Raw genomic sequence first — 15,600 nt, forward strand, 5'->3', positions numbered from 1 at the left:
CGACATACTCTACCACCTGCATTGCACCTTGCACTGCAAACATTGTTGACTTGTTTAAGTCTTAAAAAGCTGCTGTGAAATGGTGGCGTACAACCTCCTGTACTAATAAAAATGCTAATAAAAAAATATTCATACCTATATTTACACCAATTATATATAGCACCAATTAAAAGTACAGATGAATACTGGTATCGATAAGAATATCAATATTGGTATCGATAAAATCTTAACGTACACATCCCTAGTTATTACTAACATCAAATATTGATCTTAAATTGCAATTTTTTTCAACCCTGGACTTATTTATCAGTATCTAGGTCTTCTGTCATGGAATAGGAATATTTCTTTGTGTGCTGCGTGAGCAATGCTGGACAAAAAAAGGGTGGCATCATGTTTCAGAAGGGGTTAGAGCTCCCATGACAAGCTGGAACAATAGCTGCAGCTTCCACTCAGCTGTTGTTTTTAATGCCGCATGCCAGAGGATGGACCGTTTAAATTTGGACTCGCTACCCGAGCTCCTCCACAGCAATCCCCGCCCAACATTTGGAGATTGTTTGATATTAAAATGACAAAAAAAACATTGTTAGACTTCAGAGAAATGAGGACACATACCTGCTGCAGGTCAAGGCCACCCTGGGCGACTGAATACAGAGGATGGGGTGCAAAATCAGATGCTTCGAACACCTTGAAACACACGAGGGAAACAAGAGCTCATTACTAACATTCATTCTTATATTGTGCATTTTCAAAACAACACTTTTAAAATTAAATATGTGATGGTTGAAGCAGCTTTTCCTTGTGTATTACATTTGGTGAGTCCTTGAAGCAGCAGTTTTGACATTTTTACACACCTAACAGGCTAATAAGCAATGAGTCATCGACAGAGCCTTCTTGTCTCTTCTCCATTCTCCCAGACAAGTAATAGAAACATCAATTATCACCATGCGGCCGTTATTAAAGCCATCTCTCACTGACCTCCTGGATTTAATTTGAAAGCCTATTATGAGGGATATCGCAAACACAACACCATTCAGCAAAGCAAAGAACTGTGTCAGAACTGCTGACAGCTATGCCGAGTATCTGCACGTCGCCTCGGCCTGAGGAGACGGCAGGTCTCCAGTCTCACTTGCTAATCTTGTGCCTCTCACTCCAGGGCAGGGTAGATGTGTGTGCCTTCCCTAACAGCAGCCGTGACAAACACACACACACACACACACACACACACACACACACACACACACACACACACACACACACACACACACACACACACACACACACACACACACACACACACACACACACACACACACACACACACACACAGAGATAAGCCTTACCATGATTTTCAATTCTAAATGTAGTTGTATTTCTAATAATTACCAGAATTTTTTTTTTTTTAAATCCTGCAGACGTGCTTGAAAATAGGCTGAAAAGAGTCAGTGGAGTGCTTAGCAAAAAACACCAATATGATTTTCTACCCATGCTTTCTCATACATTAAGAACAAAGAAAAAACAATGGGGTCATTAAGAAGAAAAAGGTTGATGAAGACCTCAGTTACGTCTTGCTTTCGGTCTCCCCTATAGGGGAGTTGGAGGGGTTACCCACATATGCGGTCCTCTCCAAGGTTTCTCATAGTCATTCACATCGACGTCCCACTGGGGTGAGTTTTTCCTTGCCCTTATCTGGGCTCTGTACCGAGGATGTCGTTGTGGCTTGTGCAGCCCTTTGAGACACTTGTGATTTAGGGCTATATAAATAAACATTGATTGATTGATTGATTGATTGAAGCGTCTTGTGTTTTAAAACGTGTTTGCCAGAATCAAAAAATAAAATGCGTGATTGTTCAATTCTTGTTTTGTAAACCAAAAATATTTTTGCTAAATTTGAAGAGAAAGGAGGTAAATGGGTTATACTTGTATAGCGCTTTTCTACCTTTAAGGTACTCAAAGCGCTTTGACAGTATTTCCACATTCACACACACATTCACACACTGACAGCAGGAGCTGCCATGCAAGGCCCTAACCACGACCCATCAGGAGCAAGGGTGAAGTGTCTTGCTCAAGGACACAACAGACGTGACGAGGTTGGTAGAAGGTGGGGATCGAACCAGGAACCCTCAGGTTGCTGGCACTCTCCCAACGGCGCCACGAGGTGTTGGTCTATGAACCAAACTTCTGACCTCTAGTGGTTGTCAGGCCAGAACAAGTCAACAACAACTTCACTCTTCTACTCTTTATTAATAAAGGCAAAAAAAGCCTATTGTAATTTGTACTTTTAATTGTGATGGTTTAGCAAATGTCTCTGAGATAAATGACATTTTCATGTGGTTAAAAGACAAAACAGATATTTAAATTGTTTGTATGCAGGAAACTTACTGTATTTCAGAAAAAACATTTAATTCAAAAGAATGTAGGTCATACACTATACTCGATCTCCAAATATAAAGAGGGTAGATAGATTGTAATAGACTTAACAGTATAACTCTTATGATAAGGGTGGAATACATTTTAAAAATATTTAAGCGATTGACTGTTCCTAGAAACCCTTATGGGTTGCTAAAATGCATCATAGAAAACAATGGTGCACTAGACAGAGGTGATATCAGTGACGTGCGGTGAGGTTCATGGCTGGTGAGGCACTGACTTCATCACAGTCAGATTTACGAACATATGAACCCTAAAGAGTATTTTATTCACCATTTGATTGGCAGCAGTTAACGGGTTATGTTTAAAAGCTCATACCAGCATTCTTCCCTGCTTGGCACTCAGCATCAAGGGTTGGAATTGGGAGTTAAATCACCAAAAATTATTCCCAGGCGCGGTGCCGCTGCTGCCCACTGCTGCCCATTGCTCCCCTCACCTCCCAGGGGGTAAACAAGGGGATGGGTGAAATGCAGAGGACACATTTCAATACACCTAGTGTGTGTGTGACAATCATTGGTACTTTAACTTAACTTTAAATTTACACATACAAACTGTAGCGCACAAAAAAGCACATTTAATAAAAACAACGTTATTATGGTCTTACCTTTACTTATAAATGAAGTCCATGCGCCGCTGTTGTGCTGAATTAATGCACCCCCGCTGTAGAATGCACCCCCTGACGGGAGTGTTATATCAACTAAAGCCCACACTAGATTGAATCTATTTAAAAAAGTGTAACCGAGGGTTTATAAATGTCGCCTATACTGTATGAAACTACAAAATAACAAACACAGAGGCTCCAATTTACACGAGGACCACTTTATTTACCTTCTTTCAAAAACCTCCGCTCCACTCCAACGTGTCATCACTTCCGCTCTAAGCGCCTTCAAAGTAAGAGCTCAAGGCATATACTGTATAACAGCGTATAACAGGAACTTAACATCACAAAGAGGAAAGCCCATAAAAATAGGTTACAAAAGTCATTTAATAAGAAGCCAAAAAGTGCAAAAACAATAATGTTCGTGTTGGAGGAGTTGTGAATGAATGAAATATAAAATCCGTGCTGCAGTCTGCAGGTGTACCTAATGTTGTGGCCCTGCAGTCATTCACAACTCCTCCAACACGAACATTATTGTTTTTGCACTTTTTGGCTTCTCATGAAATAACTTTTTTAAATAGATTCAATCTTGCACGTGGAAAGTTTAAGTGTGGGCTTTAGTTGATATAACACTCCCGTCAGGGGGTGCATTCTACGGCGGGGGTGCATTCTCTACCACCAGGAGGCGGGATTACTGCGAGCCTCAGCCAGTGCGTCTTTTGCAGCCGTTTTATGATCGCTCAGCACAAGAAATACTTACACGCATACAGTTGTTGACAAAATACACTGTACATTATATACCTCAGCTAACTAAACTATGGAAATGTATAATATAGTTCATATAGCAATACGGTCTCACTGCACAGCAGGCCCGCAGTTAGCCGAGTCCGCAATCCATGTTGAGGCACAACGCAGTGACGTGCCTCAACTGGCTGCTGATCACCGCACCGTCTCTTCTCAGTATTTGAACGGCAAATGTGAAAATTCAGCAATTTTGAATAAAAATAATATAAAACTGGTGAAGTTAAATGGAAAATAACTTTATAGTATAATCACTGGATACATATAACAATTTAATTAGTTTTTTTTCTTTTTAAATTTTTTTTCTTTCCATGATGGCACGTGAGGCCCCGCCTCACCTGCCTCCAGTGACTGCATGTCACTGGATGATATTCAGCCTTTTTCTTTTTCTCCAATAAAATGTTTCCCTTTCACCAATTAAAAACAATTAGGGCTGTCAATGTTGATGCGAAAACGCATGTGATTCATTAAAAAAAAAAATTGCGTTATCATAAATGAATCAAAATTAATTACACCATTTGTTATGACCAAACGTAAAGCCAAAAGTCGGCGCCTATTGTACACGGAGCAAAGATGAGTGATGCGAGGTGGCCATTTTCACTTCAAAACACATTCCGAGGGAACTAAAGATAAAACTGAAGTAATTTGTTGGCATTGCAAAGACAAACCTTCTTCAAATCGGAGCTCAACAAGTTTAAAATAGTATCTTGAAGCGATGCACATACAGGGTTTACGCGGGGAATTTAAAGTCATTAAATTAATTTAGCAAAAATGTTGACCTTACATGTCATTAAAAACCATTAAATTCGATTTCCAAAGAAATTAAAAAGGTTTATACATTTGTAGAACTGCGCTGATGGTAGTAACTTAATCAATCGACTGTAAAATGAAAATTAACTCAATAACTTTATTGTAGTGGATAAACTGCTGCGCCTGTGTTTCATTTCTCCGGCTGTGGCTTTCAAACTGCAAACAAAAGGTCTTGTAAGGTTTGAAAGCGTGATAAGCGCTGCCTCCATACGGCAAATGAAACGGTTCTGGGGTCCCAAATGTTGCCTTTATTTGATGACTGTAGGCGTGTAGTCCTTAACTGTGACATCATGGCATGTTCATGAGGAAGCTGAACTTGTTTTTTACAGCTAACTCGGCTAACATTAGCAGGTGTGGTGACGCACGTCTCGTGACCTACGGTGGCCTAGAACGGACAACCACGGCACATCGCACAATAGACACAACTCTTTATTCTCTGACATTACCACAGTAAATTAATTAGAGTTCCTTCAGCTGCCGGACACTTTATAAATAACTTGATATCTACTGTACCCATTTTAAACAACTGAGAGGGTGTAAAATACAATCTATTCATAATGTGTAATTGACTCAGCTTTATTTTTAATGCATCTAAAAGATGCAAATACCATTCTATGATGTGTCTTGTGGTAAAGGGTTAAGAGGAAAAGTAAATGCAGATGCAAATACTGCACCATGTTAAGTTGTTTATGAGTGTGTTTACTATCTGTACCTTGTTTGTTATATTACAATACTATATATATATACTTTAAAAGTGTGCTCCTAATTCTTACTATACTTACTGTCACAAAGTTTTAAGCAAATTAATGCCTTACAGTTTAGTAAAACATGTAAAAACATGTTTTGATTACATTCTGACAACAATTTTCTTTAACAAATTTTAAATATACAAGCGAGTAATAACCTGTGATTAATCTCGATTAATCACAGCTCAAGAGTGTGATTAATCTGATTAAAAAAATAATCAATTAACAGCCCTATTGAAAAAATATTTTATAATAGTTTAAAAGAGTTATCACCATTCTACATGGATGCAATGAAAGTGTGGTTGAACTGTCAGTACCACCCTTTAGACATAATTGCTGTGGATGATATCAAACCCGGAAACGTGTCTTATTATTTTATGAAATATAACAAAAAAAAAAGTTTATTATCGCCGAATACAAATATTTTCAATGATCCTTGAATATATCGCCAGTCCAACTTACGCAACAGCACAACATTGACCAAATTAAAAGCAATTAAGATGCCGTACCCATCCAAAGTGATATATGTATATGGCGATATTGATGAATAACATGTCAAAACACACAGTTTAGGTATCAAACACATTTCTTTGCACAGAGAAATCAACAATTGAGATATAAGGGACAATATGAAGTTTATTGTCCCAGGCTTAGTTGAAGAAAGTCCTCTGGAAGATGGGAATCGTCCCAGTCAAGTTTTCTTCTTTATTTCGTTCTTGGCTCGAATAGTATAGGGAATGAGCAGCCCTAATGGGTCATACTGTCAGGCCAAAACCCGGTAGACGTTGAACATTGTAGGCTGAAGCTGCTCTGTGTGGCTGTAAGGGATGATATCTGGTTTGCAGTGCCAGTGGAGTCTCAGAGTTCTATCTGGTGGATCTGCTCCTTCTATTGACAGCCACAGATCTCTGGATTAAGATGTCAGTTCAGGGGCCATAATACTGATAATGTCCACACATCAGTAGCCCACTGTCGCAATTCAAGAATCATCAACAAGAATGGCATACGTCTCAAGTTTCTGCTTACCATTGTAGAGGAAGACTTTGGCCATTTGCTGTATAACAAAGCACGGCTACTTCTCATAGCAGGATCTTGATAATAAGTAACTGGTTGTACAGTCTCTGGAGGTGGTTGCTCTAAAGATTTCTTCCACATCTCTATCAGATTTGATCCAAGCTGCTCTTTGGTCTGTGGTGAAACTTCTGAAATTTGTTAAAATAATGTTGCACTGTATGACAATAATGACAGTATTTCTTGGGTTTGGTCTGAGGTCGGATTGGCCCTGCGATGAGGTGGCGACTTTTCCAGGGTGTACCCTGCCTCCCGCCCGAATGCAGCTGAGATAGGCGCCAGCACCCCCCGCGACCCCAAAGGGACAAGCGGTAGAAAATGGATGGATGGATGGTCTGAGGTCGGACTGAGGTTATTGTCCCAGGTGGCTTGTTAGTAGGGTCTGTGCCAGTAAAGACTATAGTAGGATGTGCATCTGACTTCAGCTGCCTGGGCTTGACTCTGTGACGCTCATCTCCAGATGACTGTGGGTGAGATGGTTGTGAGTAATTTTCCTCAAGCTTGACTTCGTATTAGAGCTACTTTGAGAAATGCACCAGCGTTATAATTGGAGTGTGGATGTAATGAATGAAACATTTTAATTGATCTTTAAGTTCATGTGGCAGCTTTGACAAAACTGTGAAGTGTGCGACCCATATTACAACTCAGTCTTTCCATCATTACCCATCTGAATCAGCATTCCTATAATTCTGATAAACAATTAAGTTATACTTCATGCACTCTGTTGTGTCTTCAGGTAGGATATTGTCCAGTACCAATTTAAGACGAGCAAACTGTCGGGGGTCATCCTCAGGGAGATGGGCAATATAAGGTGTTGGTCCTGTGTATACAGTCTCTGTTGAAAGCAGTTCAGATGGGAGTGTGTATGGCTCTGTATACTGTGAAGTGTCCATGAGCCCTGGTTCATTGAGGGAAGGATGTCATACTGGAGGCAGTGGATCATCAGATGGTGGAATAGCTACAGCCTCAGGACATGACAAGTATGTTGGATCAGTCACTTGTTAACTGGAATATGGATGGGAAGGGGATGTACTTCCTGGCGGATAATAAGGTACAGCCCACAGCAGCGATGTCATCGGATTGCACAGACGTTCTTTGAGCTGGATAGGGAGGCTGAGGAACTGTTCTCAATGCGAGGGTGCTGAAAAAACCTTGCATTTTCCATCTTGGTTATGGTACCCCCCTAATTTCCAACAGCGCTGAAAAAAAACTACTTCTGGGCTGACATTCTAAGGCACTGGTCTTTCTGGAGTGTAGAGAGGAGGAGGAGCCTGAGTGCAACCTCCATTGTAGGAATGATCATCGAGTGTATTTGAAGGGAGCAGATGTCCTGGGAAAGGAATTCATCAAGATAACGAGGCTGACGAACATCACAACGAGGACAGCCATTATAGAACTGAAGAAGTTGAGGATCTTGCTCGAAGGACCATGTAAAGGAGGTGTTGGTCTACTATCCAAATGTGTGACCGCTAATAGACTGCATAAGACAACTGGTTTAAATCCTCAATCTCCCTCGGTTGTCAGGCAAGAACAACGAGCCAATGTCAACTTTACTAATAAAGATGTTTATGATGTGAATGATGTTTATGGTTTCAATAAACATAAATAAGGTAACATAAGTAATCAACTAAACAGTGCAAGGCATATGTCATCTAACTAAAACAGATTAAAAATATAACTAAATTGAAAAAAAAACCCATCAAAAATAATGCAACAAATAGAAATACTGTGATTTGTGTGAATCCTCGCCATGTACAACAATTTCAAACAATCCTTGAATGCATGTGACAGATATGGCAATACCAATGAATAATATGTTGAAAAAAAACAAAACAATTTTTGCACAGAGAAATCAACACTGTAATCTACTTTAGTAACCGAACCTGCACAGAAAGATGCACACTCAATACTGCTGGAATGGTCTGAGGAGGTGACTGTCCTCTGATGGCTGCTACCTGTACACTGACGAGGGGCGATTGTCTAACTGAGGAAGAAGCAAACTACAACTGATTGAGCGGGACAGATGACTATTATGGCATGCAGACATTTTGAGACAAAGCTGCTATGAAATCCCCCTAAAATACATTTAATCAGATTGCTTTTATGTCATGTTTTCCTCCTCATAACTTTTACGGGGCATATTTACATGGTAGTGTATGTGGGGATCACCACATTATGTTGTGATGTACACTCATTTATTTTCTTTCTTTGTCATTTTGACTTGGCAAGCTTGATCAGCATTCAAGTAAATTTCTAAAGTCTAATTGTTAGACCTTTCCCCGATGAGCCTTTCGTGTTTATGTCCTGCTCAATGTGTTCATTAACATGCATTTCATTTTGGCTGCTTAAATGAAATGTGACTGCAAGCATCCAATCTGACCCCTCATGCCCCGCCAAAAGGACTTCATTACTTCCTCACCTGGTTGCCCGCAATGAGGAGGGTGGCTGGTGAAGGGCTCGGCCGATAAGGGATGGTGGCGCCCTTCGGGGGAGACTGAGGAGTAAAAAACAACAAGCAGTGAAGTGAAGCTGTCAAACATTTTCGCTCTGAGAGCCAATGAAGCTGCACGCTACATTGACGCACAATAACAATTAATGATGTTCTAAACTGCTAATGAGCTTTTTCCGCTTTCTTGTTTTTTCTTTGGTTCAAATTGGTAATTTGTTGAATAACAGAAGCTCTGCAGTAGATGATAGCTGGGAGCTTTAGTTTCCATCAGCTTCCGCGCTGACTCCTCTCTGGATAAATCACACATCGGCTCACAGAGAGACAATTCAAGATAAAACTCTTCAAAGGCCAATTAGAAAAGGAGTTTATAAACTGTGCACGACATGGTTTGATGAGGATATCTTATCGAGTTAACCACAGAGTTGACGCTACGGTTTTGAGGGGCGAGGGGGCTTAAAAAAATGTAAAGCATCTTTTCTGCGGTAGCAGTCACAGCAAATTCTTTGTATAACTTTGCATAATTTAAATCTTGGAGCCCAAAGCAAGGAGCCGCTGGTACTGAATCCCAATGCAGCTTGCTTTGAAGAAAGCCCCTGCAAACTGGATCAAACTAGCAATTAGTCAGTCAGGTCCAGCTGCAATGCTGAAACAACAGGGACTTGTGCACTTCCATGAAAGCACAGGAGGGAGACTATGCTTGTGGTGGGTTTTTTTTAATCTCCTCTCCTGTTTCCTGTTGAGCTGATGTCTAAAGGTGGACGGACCTGGCTATGTGTCTCTTCTCTTTTCCGTGTTCTACAGCGTTACAATAACATCAGAGCACAACCTTTTGACTCGGCGTGACAGTCAACGTGTTTGCTGCAAGTTCCTAATGTAATATTGTCTTCCACAATGAACAGCAGTTAGAAAAGGTTACCTTAGACAAGTCAATAGCGTTGCTGTGCGTAGACAGAGAGAAATCATTTCGAAACGTTGAATAAATAAATATCTTTGAAGTTCAATGTTGTTCCCAGGCTTCAACATAAAACCTTAATCCTTAAGCTAAGTTTAAACTATCTTTGCAACATTGGAAACAAGATTTTCACAACATGCTTATTCCCTCATCCCACAGTAGCCTCGTATTAGTCACTCATTTGACAACTTAAGAATGAAATGGTTTTAAATGGGTTGCACAGAAATTAAACTTCACTTATTAAAGTGCAGTTTCCATTTACTATTTTCAATCGCTGAAATAGGTTAATGTACTATACATGATCTACATTTTGTATATGATGTATGGAATAAAAAAAAAGAAGATGTCCAGTAGAGGTGGGAATCTTTGGGCACCTTGCAATTTGATTAGGATTACAATTCAGGAGCTACCATTCGATTAAAAATCGATTATTGAAGGATTTATAAATGTTATATATTAATGCAGTTCTACATTTATTTTCATTTCACCAAATAAGCGTTTATCACTTGCAACTTTAAAAAACAGTGCATTTGTAATAAGAAACAGTTAGATTAATTCTCACATTTATTAATGGAAATGTGTGTAAAACTGGAACATAAGTGCCCTAAAATAAAGGAGCTAGTCGGATCTCTCGGTGAGGTGGCTTGCTGCAGTCAGCCAAATTTTAGAACTGCATTACTTTATTTACAATAAATACTTCGATTATCGATTATTGATGTTTACTAATCGATTTTATAATCATCCAAGTCTAAATTGCGCTGCATCTTAAAATCGATTATTTACCCCACCTCTAATGTCCAGCATTGTGTATTCCTTCTTTTTGACAAATTATTAAACATCTTTGTTAAAGAGAAATGTCCCTTTTCTGTCCCTTCTGTTCCAATTGTGCTTTTGCAACATACCTTTAAAGCTTTGTATTTCAAAATATGAGACATTTCCCTGTAAAACAGGGTTAAATAAAGCATTTTAATGCAAGGCTGAGTACAAAAATGATCTGCAAATCCAATCATGGCTGCCATTTCTTCCTCCGTGTGATATATTAAAGTCGGTGTTGCAAATCTTACAAAAAAAAAGCATGAGTGTGTTTGACCCTGCTTTTCTTTAGTTGGGGATAATAAGTCTCCCATTTGTTATGATATTTACGCATTAAATTTTTTGGGGGCCAGAGAAGCCTTCTGTGACGGTCATGTCCATCAATCACTGGTATTTGAAATCCGCTGGGCTTCCTGTCCTGAGCCGCTCCACCCCTGCATCACCATTGTCATCTACGCTGCGGTGCGCAACCAACCGTGTTTTACTGGTGTGGTTGAAGTTTGAAGGCTGCAGGATGTGTCTTAAGCTGATGTTTACCGAGTGTTGCCGATGCCAAGTGGACAAGAAGCTGAGCCGCTCCGTCTGCAGGCAGTTCCAGAGAGGATATATACTGTATATACTGTATATATTTTTTGGGGCGCGGGGGGATTTTTAACCATGGCTGTTGGCTGTCAGAGTCTGTCCACCTTTCCTGCAGGCTGCCCCAGGGTTCAGTTTTGAGGCATATTCTTTTTACACATGCTACCACAAATTTTGAAGACATTTCATACCACATGTACACGGATGATCTACGGTTATATTTCTCCTTTAACTCTGATAAAACAAACAAAATGGATGCACTGCAGGATTGTCTGACTGTAGGTAAGGACTGGACGGCGAGTAATGCTGCCAAAACAGAGGTGTTAAATATTTCCCCTGACACTTCAACTTCAAAAGTGGCCTTGGTGCAAACGTGCGCCCCAGTTTGAAAAACCTTGGGGTCATATTTGATCATCGTGAGTTTCTTGATGAGCACATCAAAAGTATGACTTGCTCCTGCTTTTTTCACTTTGGAAAGATTTTCAAGCTCAGTTCCAAGATATCTTATTCTGAGGTAGAAATGACCATTAATGATCCTTTTGTTATGATTGACTACTGCAATTCACTATTTACCTGTTTCAGCAAAACCTCATTTATAAGTCCAATACGCTTCCGCTAGGCTCCTGTTAAGATTTCATAGATTCAGTCATATTACTCCCATTTTAGCATCGTTTCACTGGCTCCCTATTCCTAGCAGGATACAATCAATGCAATATTCTATCCATCACTTACAAGGTCTCTTCTCTGGCCAGTACTGTTGATCTTGTCTCTTCTCACTTACTTGTTTAGGTAACTCTGGTCTGCTGACTACTTGCTGTACCTTAAACAAAATGGCCTTTTGAGTCAGTTGCTCCTAAATGGTGAAATTGATTTATTTCCATCTGAACTGCCTTTAAAAAATGTCCAGACAAGGAGCAGCTAAAACACATGGGGCAGCGTGGCTCAGAGCGGCCATCCAGAAACTTAAGGGTTCCTGGTACAAATCCATCTGCTGCCATCATAGTCACTGTCGTTGTGTCCTTAAGCAAGACACTTCACCCACCTGCAGCCCACGCTGGTGTATAAATGTCAATAAATATTTGCTGGTGGTCGGAGAGGCCGTAGACGCAAATTGGCAGCCACTTTTCTATCAGTCTACCCCAAGGCAGCTGTGACTACAAATGTCGCTTACCACCACCACGGATTGAATGTAGAGTGAATGAATGATGGGTTCTCATGGTAATACACTAAGCGTCACTAAAAAAAGTGCTATAAAAATTTGGTTAATTATTGTGATCATTTGTTTAGGCATATTTTCCAGTTTTTTTCTAATAATATTCCATTATTTGTATTTGCAATATTTCTGACATTGATTATAAATATATTGTATTGTGTTATTTGTATTTTACCCATGTGAAGCTACTTAAGTGCTATATAAATAAAATGGGCTAACCCACTTACAGAGAACAGGAAGTGAATACAAGTCTTAGCAATTGCTGTGTAATGGAAAAGGGGTACGATTAAATTAGCTCTGCTACTTCATACTCCTTTTAAAACATGTTTAGAAGACAAACTGGAAATTGTGATCTATCATATTGTAATTGTATGCATGTTTGAAATAAACTTAAACCATAAATGTGGCTTCTGGGTAAGACATGAGTCTACAGCACAGGCTTACTGTCCTGTTGAAAATACCCTAAACCGTCGCCACTTTAGTGAAACAAATTTTGCAAACAAAATGGACGTTTTTCTCTGAACAACCAGCTAAAGAGTGTGATGTAAAATCATTTTACTAAAATGTGTTTCCTACCTCCAGGATCACTGCACAGATGAGTTTGACACACTGGATTACGGAGTCCTGATTCCCAGATATCGTCACCCCTCTCTCAGTAGAGTTGGGCAGTAAATCCCCCGCCACCTGTATTTGAGCACCAGTGCTCTGCAAATGATAGGGGTTTTAAAGAAAGATTAGGCTGATAAGACAAGTTGTAATTCCACTGCTGCAGCTCCTGTACTGTACACGTTTTGCTGCTATTGCCTCGAAGACCTTTTTTGGCCTTCTACATGCCTGATAAAGAATGCAGTACATTTAGTATCGGGGGAAGTGGCATGCTCCTAATGACTCTGCCGCTGAATGAAAATAGTGAGAATTAATCATGCTGCTAATCAGACTGTAGAATATTTAAAAGGCAGAAAAATCACGGCAGAAAATCTCTTTTTACAGAACACTGCCAAGTTCTTAAATGCCATTAGCCTGAGATATGTTTATTTCATCCAAAAGATCACATGGGCCTAAAAAATGAGTCACAATCATTTAATAGTCAATCTTTTGTATTCTTCTTCTTTTTTTTAACATTTGTTTATTGGATTTTTGACATATACAGTCCAGAAAAACGATTAAAGACATGTACAATTTTCTTTTTGTCCTCCCCCAAACAAGTAACCCACAAAAATGACCTATTTATTATATATATATATATATATATATATATATATATATATATATATATATATATATATATATATATATATATATATATATATATATATATATATATATTATATATATATATATATATAAACATACATTGGTCAAATAAGCACAGGCAAATAGACAAAAAGCTCATCAATTATCTACCTTTCAGTTACTTTTCAATCGGGGTTAAATTTGAGATCAGTCTCTTTTACATATTTTAGGAAACCACCCCATACTTTCTGAAACTTCACAGAACAATCATTCAATGTCAGCCTAATTTTCTCCAATTTAAGGAAATACAGAATATCTCTAATCCAGCAGGTGTGGCACAAAGGCGCTGCAGCCTTACAATTTAGCACAATGAGTCCTTTAGCCAACAAAGTAGTGAACGCTACCAAGTTCCTTTTGGATTTGCTCAGAGACGATGACAGAGGGAGTACCCCATATAGTCCGCTTATAGAATTTGGTTCGATCTTTTCGCCAATTACCAAAGACAAAATATTAAAAATGTCGGTCCCATAACTGCACAGGTATGGGCAAAGCCAAAACATATGTATTAAATTAGCTGGTGATTGTTGACACCGATCACATAATACCGATATTCCGTCATACATCTCAGCCAGCCGGTATAATAACTACAATGTATTAGCTTGCGTTGGATAAGGCTGTGTCTAGCGTAAATAGAAGACTAAGTCACCCTAAACGTTTGTATTCTATTAGTGCATTGTCTCAATACATCCATGCCTTGTTTGCCTAAATCTGACACTCTCATCAGATTCTGCTCACGTAATCAACAATCTTGCTTGATTTTTGCTATAATTTATTTTATGAATTCCCTTGACTTGCAGGGTTCGGAGAAAAATGTTTCGCAGTTGGATGGCTAAACCTTGAAACATTCATATTTTCCTGAGGATGACAACTTAACTCATCCGGTGTCATCATCAGTTCTCGTGAATACTTTGCTTAATACTTTGGAAAATAATGACCTTCCCACCAGCCTCAGTTCTACTTAAATGTTAATTAGGAAATGTTAGCATGAGCTGCGCCATGAGAGCATCGCCTTTGTAAGGATATTTGCATCCTGACATTAGCTGCGCTTTGGGAACAGAAATGGCTTTGAAAAATGTTAGACATTTAATTTTTCCATTCATCATCCTTAGTCTGCAGCTTTGGTGAAGCCTTATTACAGCTGTACATCAACCGGCCTGAGCGTTCTGTATTAAGAGACAATACAAGAGTTGTACATCAAAAACTGTCTGAGACCAGATATTAATGGTCAGTTTTCGCGGACACGGCAGCCACCAATTACTTTACTAATCGAGTGATGTATTGAATAGTTTGTTTGATTAATCGAGTAATCAAACATATCACACTTTATAGCTTCACTGTGTATTTTACATAAACAAAACATTTTCTGCTCGCTATAACCTTGATTATTTTTCCTAATAAATGCACATTGTCAACATTTAAATTTCACTTTTACCATGTGTGCATTAATAAAAAAACACTCTCACCACTCTGATGTGAGCTCTATTGCAGCGGCCGTGCGCAAAACTTTTTTCTAATTGGATTATTTGATTTAATCGAGTAATCGTTGCAGCCCTAGACAGGGTCAGAGAGGTATTCATGTAAGAATACGTTCACTTTTAAGAGTGCAGCTTGAGGTGGTGTAAAATTGCACTGCATATGCTCAAAATATTATTGCCTATACAGTGCTTTTATATGATTAATTCAGCAGGTTAGAGAAGACTTACGAAGGTACTTCTACCGATGTATTCAATCATTCTACAGACTGGGAGGATCGTTTAACATTTGGTGCCATTTAGACAAAATATGTTTAGGCAATTCTCATGTTCTTATCGAGCTGTCAAACGTGGAACATCATTTATTTGTCATGTA

The 15,600-nt window shown here is 39.2% G+C and overlaps 1 protein-coding gene across 3 annotated transcripts in view; it reads right to left on the reverse strand.

Annotated features, from left to right (window-relative positions):
- The window catches only part of pcbp4 (poly(rC) binding protein 4), an 89,982-nt gene that overhangs the window by 16,245 nt on the left and 58,137 nt on the right, over positions 1–15,600 (reverse strand). For all 3 annotated transcript variants that reach the window (XM_062053700.1, XM_062053701.1, XM_062053702.1), the window contains exons 7-9: positions 13,036–13,164; positions 8,873–8,947; positions 613–684 (exon numbers count right to left, since the gene is read on the reverse strand). In XM_062053700.1, coding sequence (XP_061909684.1) covers positions 613–684; positions 8,873–8,947; positions 13,036–13,164 — 276 coding nt within the window. The remainder of the gene's footprint in view (positions 1–612; positions 685–8,872; positions 8,948–13,035; positions 13,165–15,600) is intronic.

The sequence above is a fragment of the Entelurus aequoreus genome, linkage group LG07, assembly GCF_033978785.1.
Source record: "Entelurus aequoreus isolate RoL-2023_Sb linkage group LG07, RoL_Eaeq_v1.1, whole genome shotgun sequence".
Classification (NCBI taxonomy): Eukaryota; Metazoa; Chordata; class Actinopteri; order Syngnathiformes; family Syngnathidae; genus Entelurus; species Entelurus aequoreus.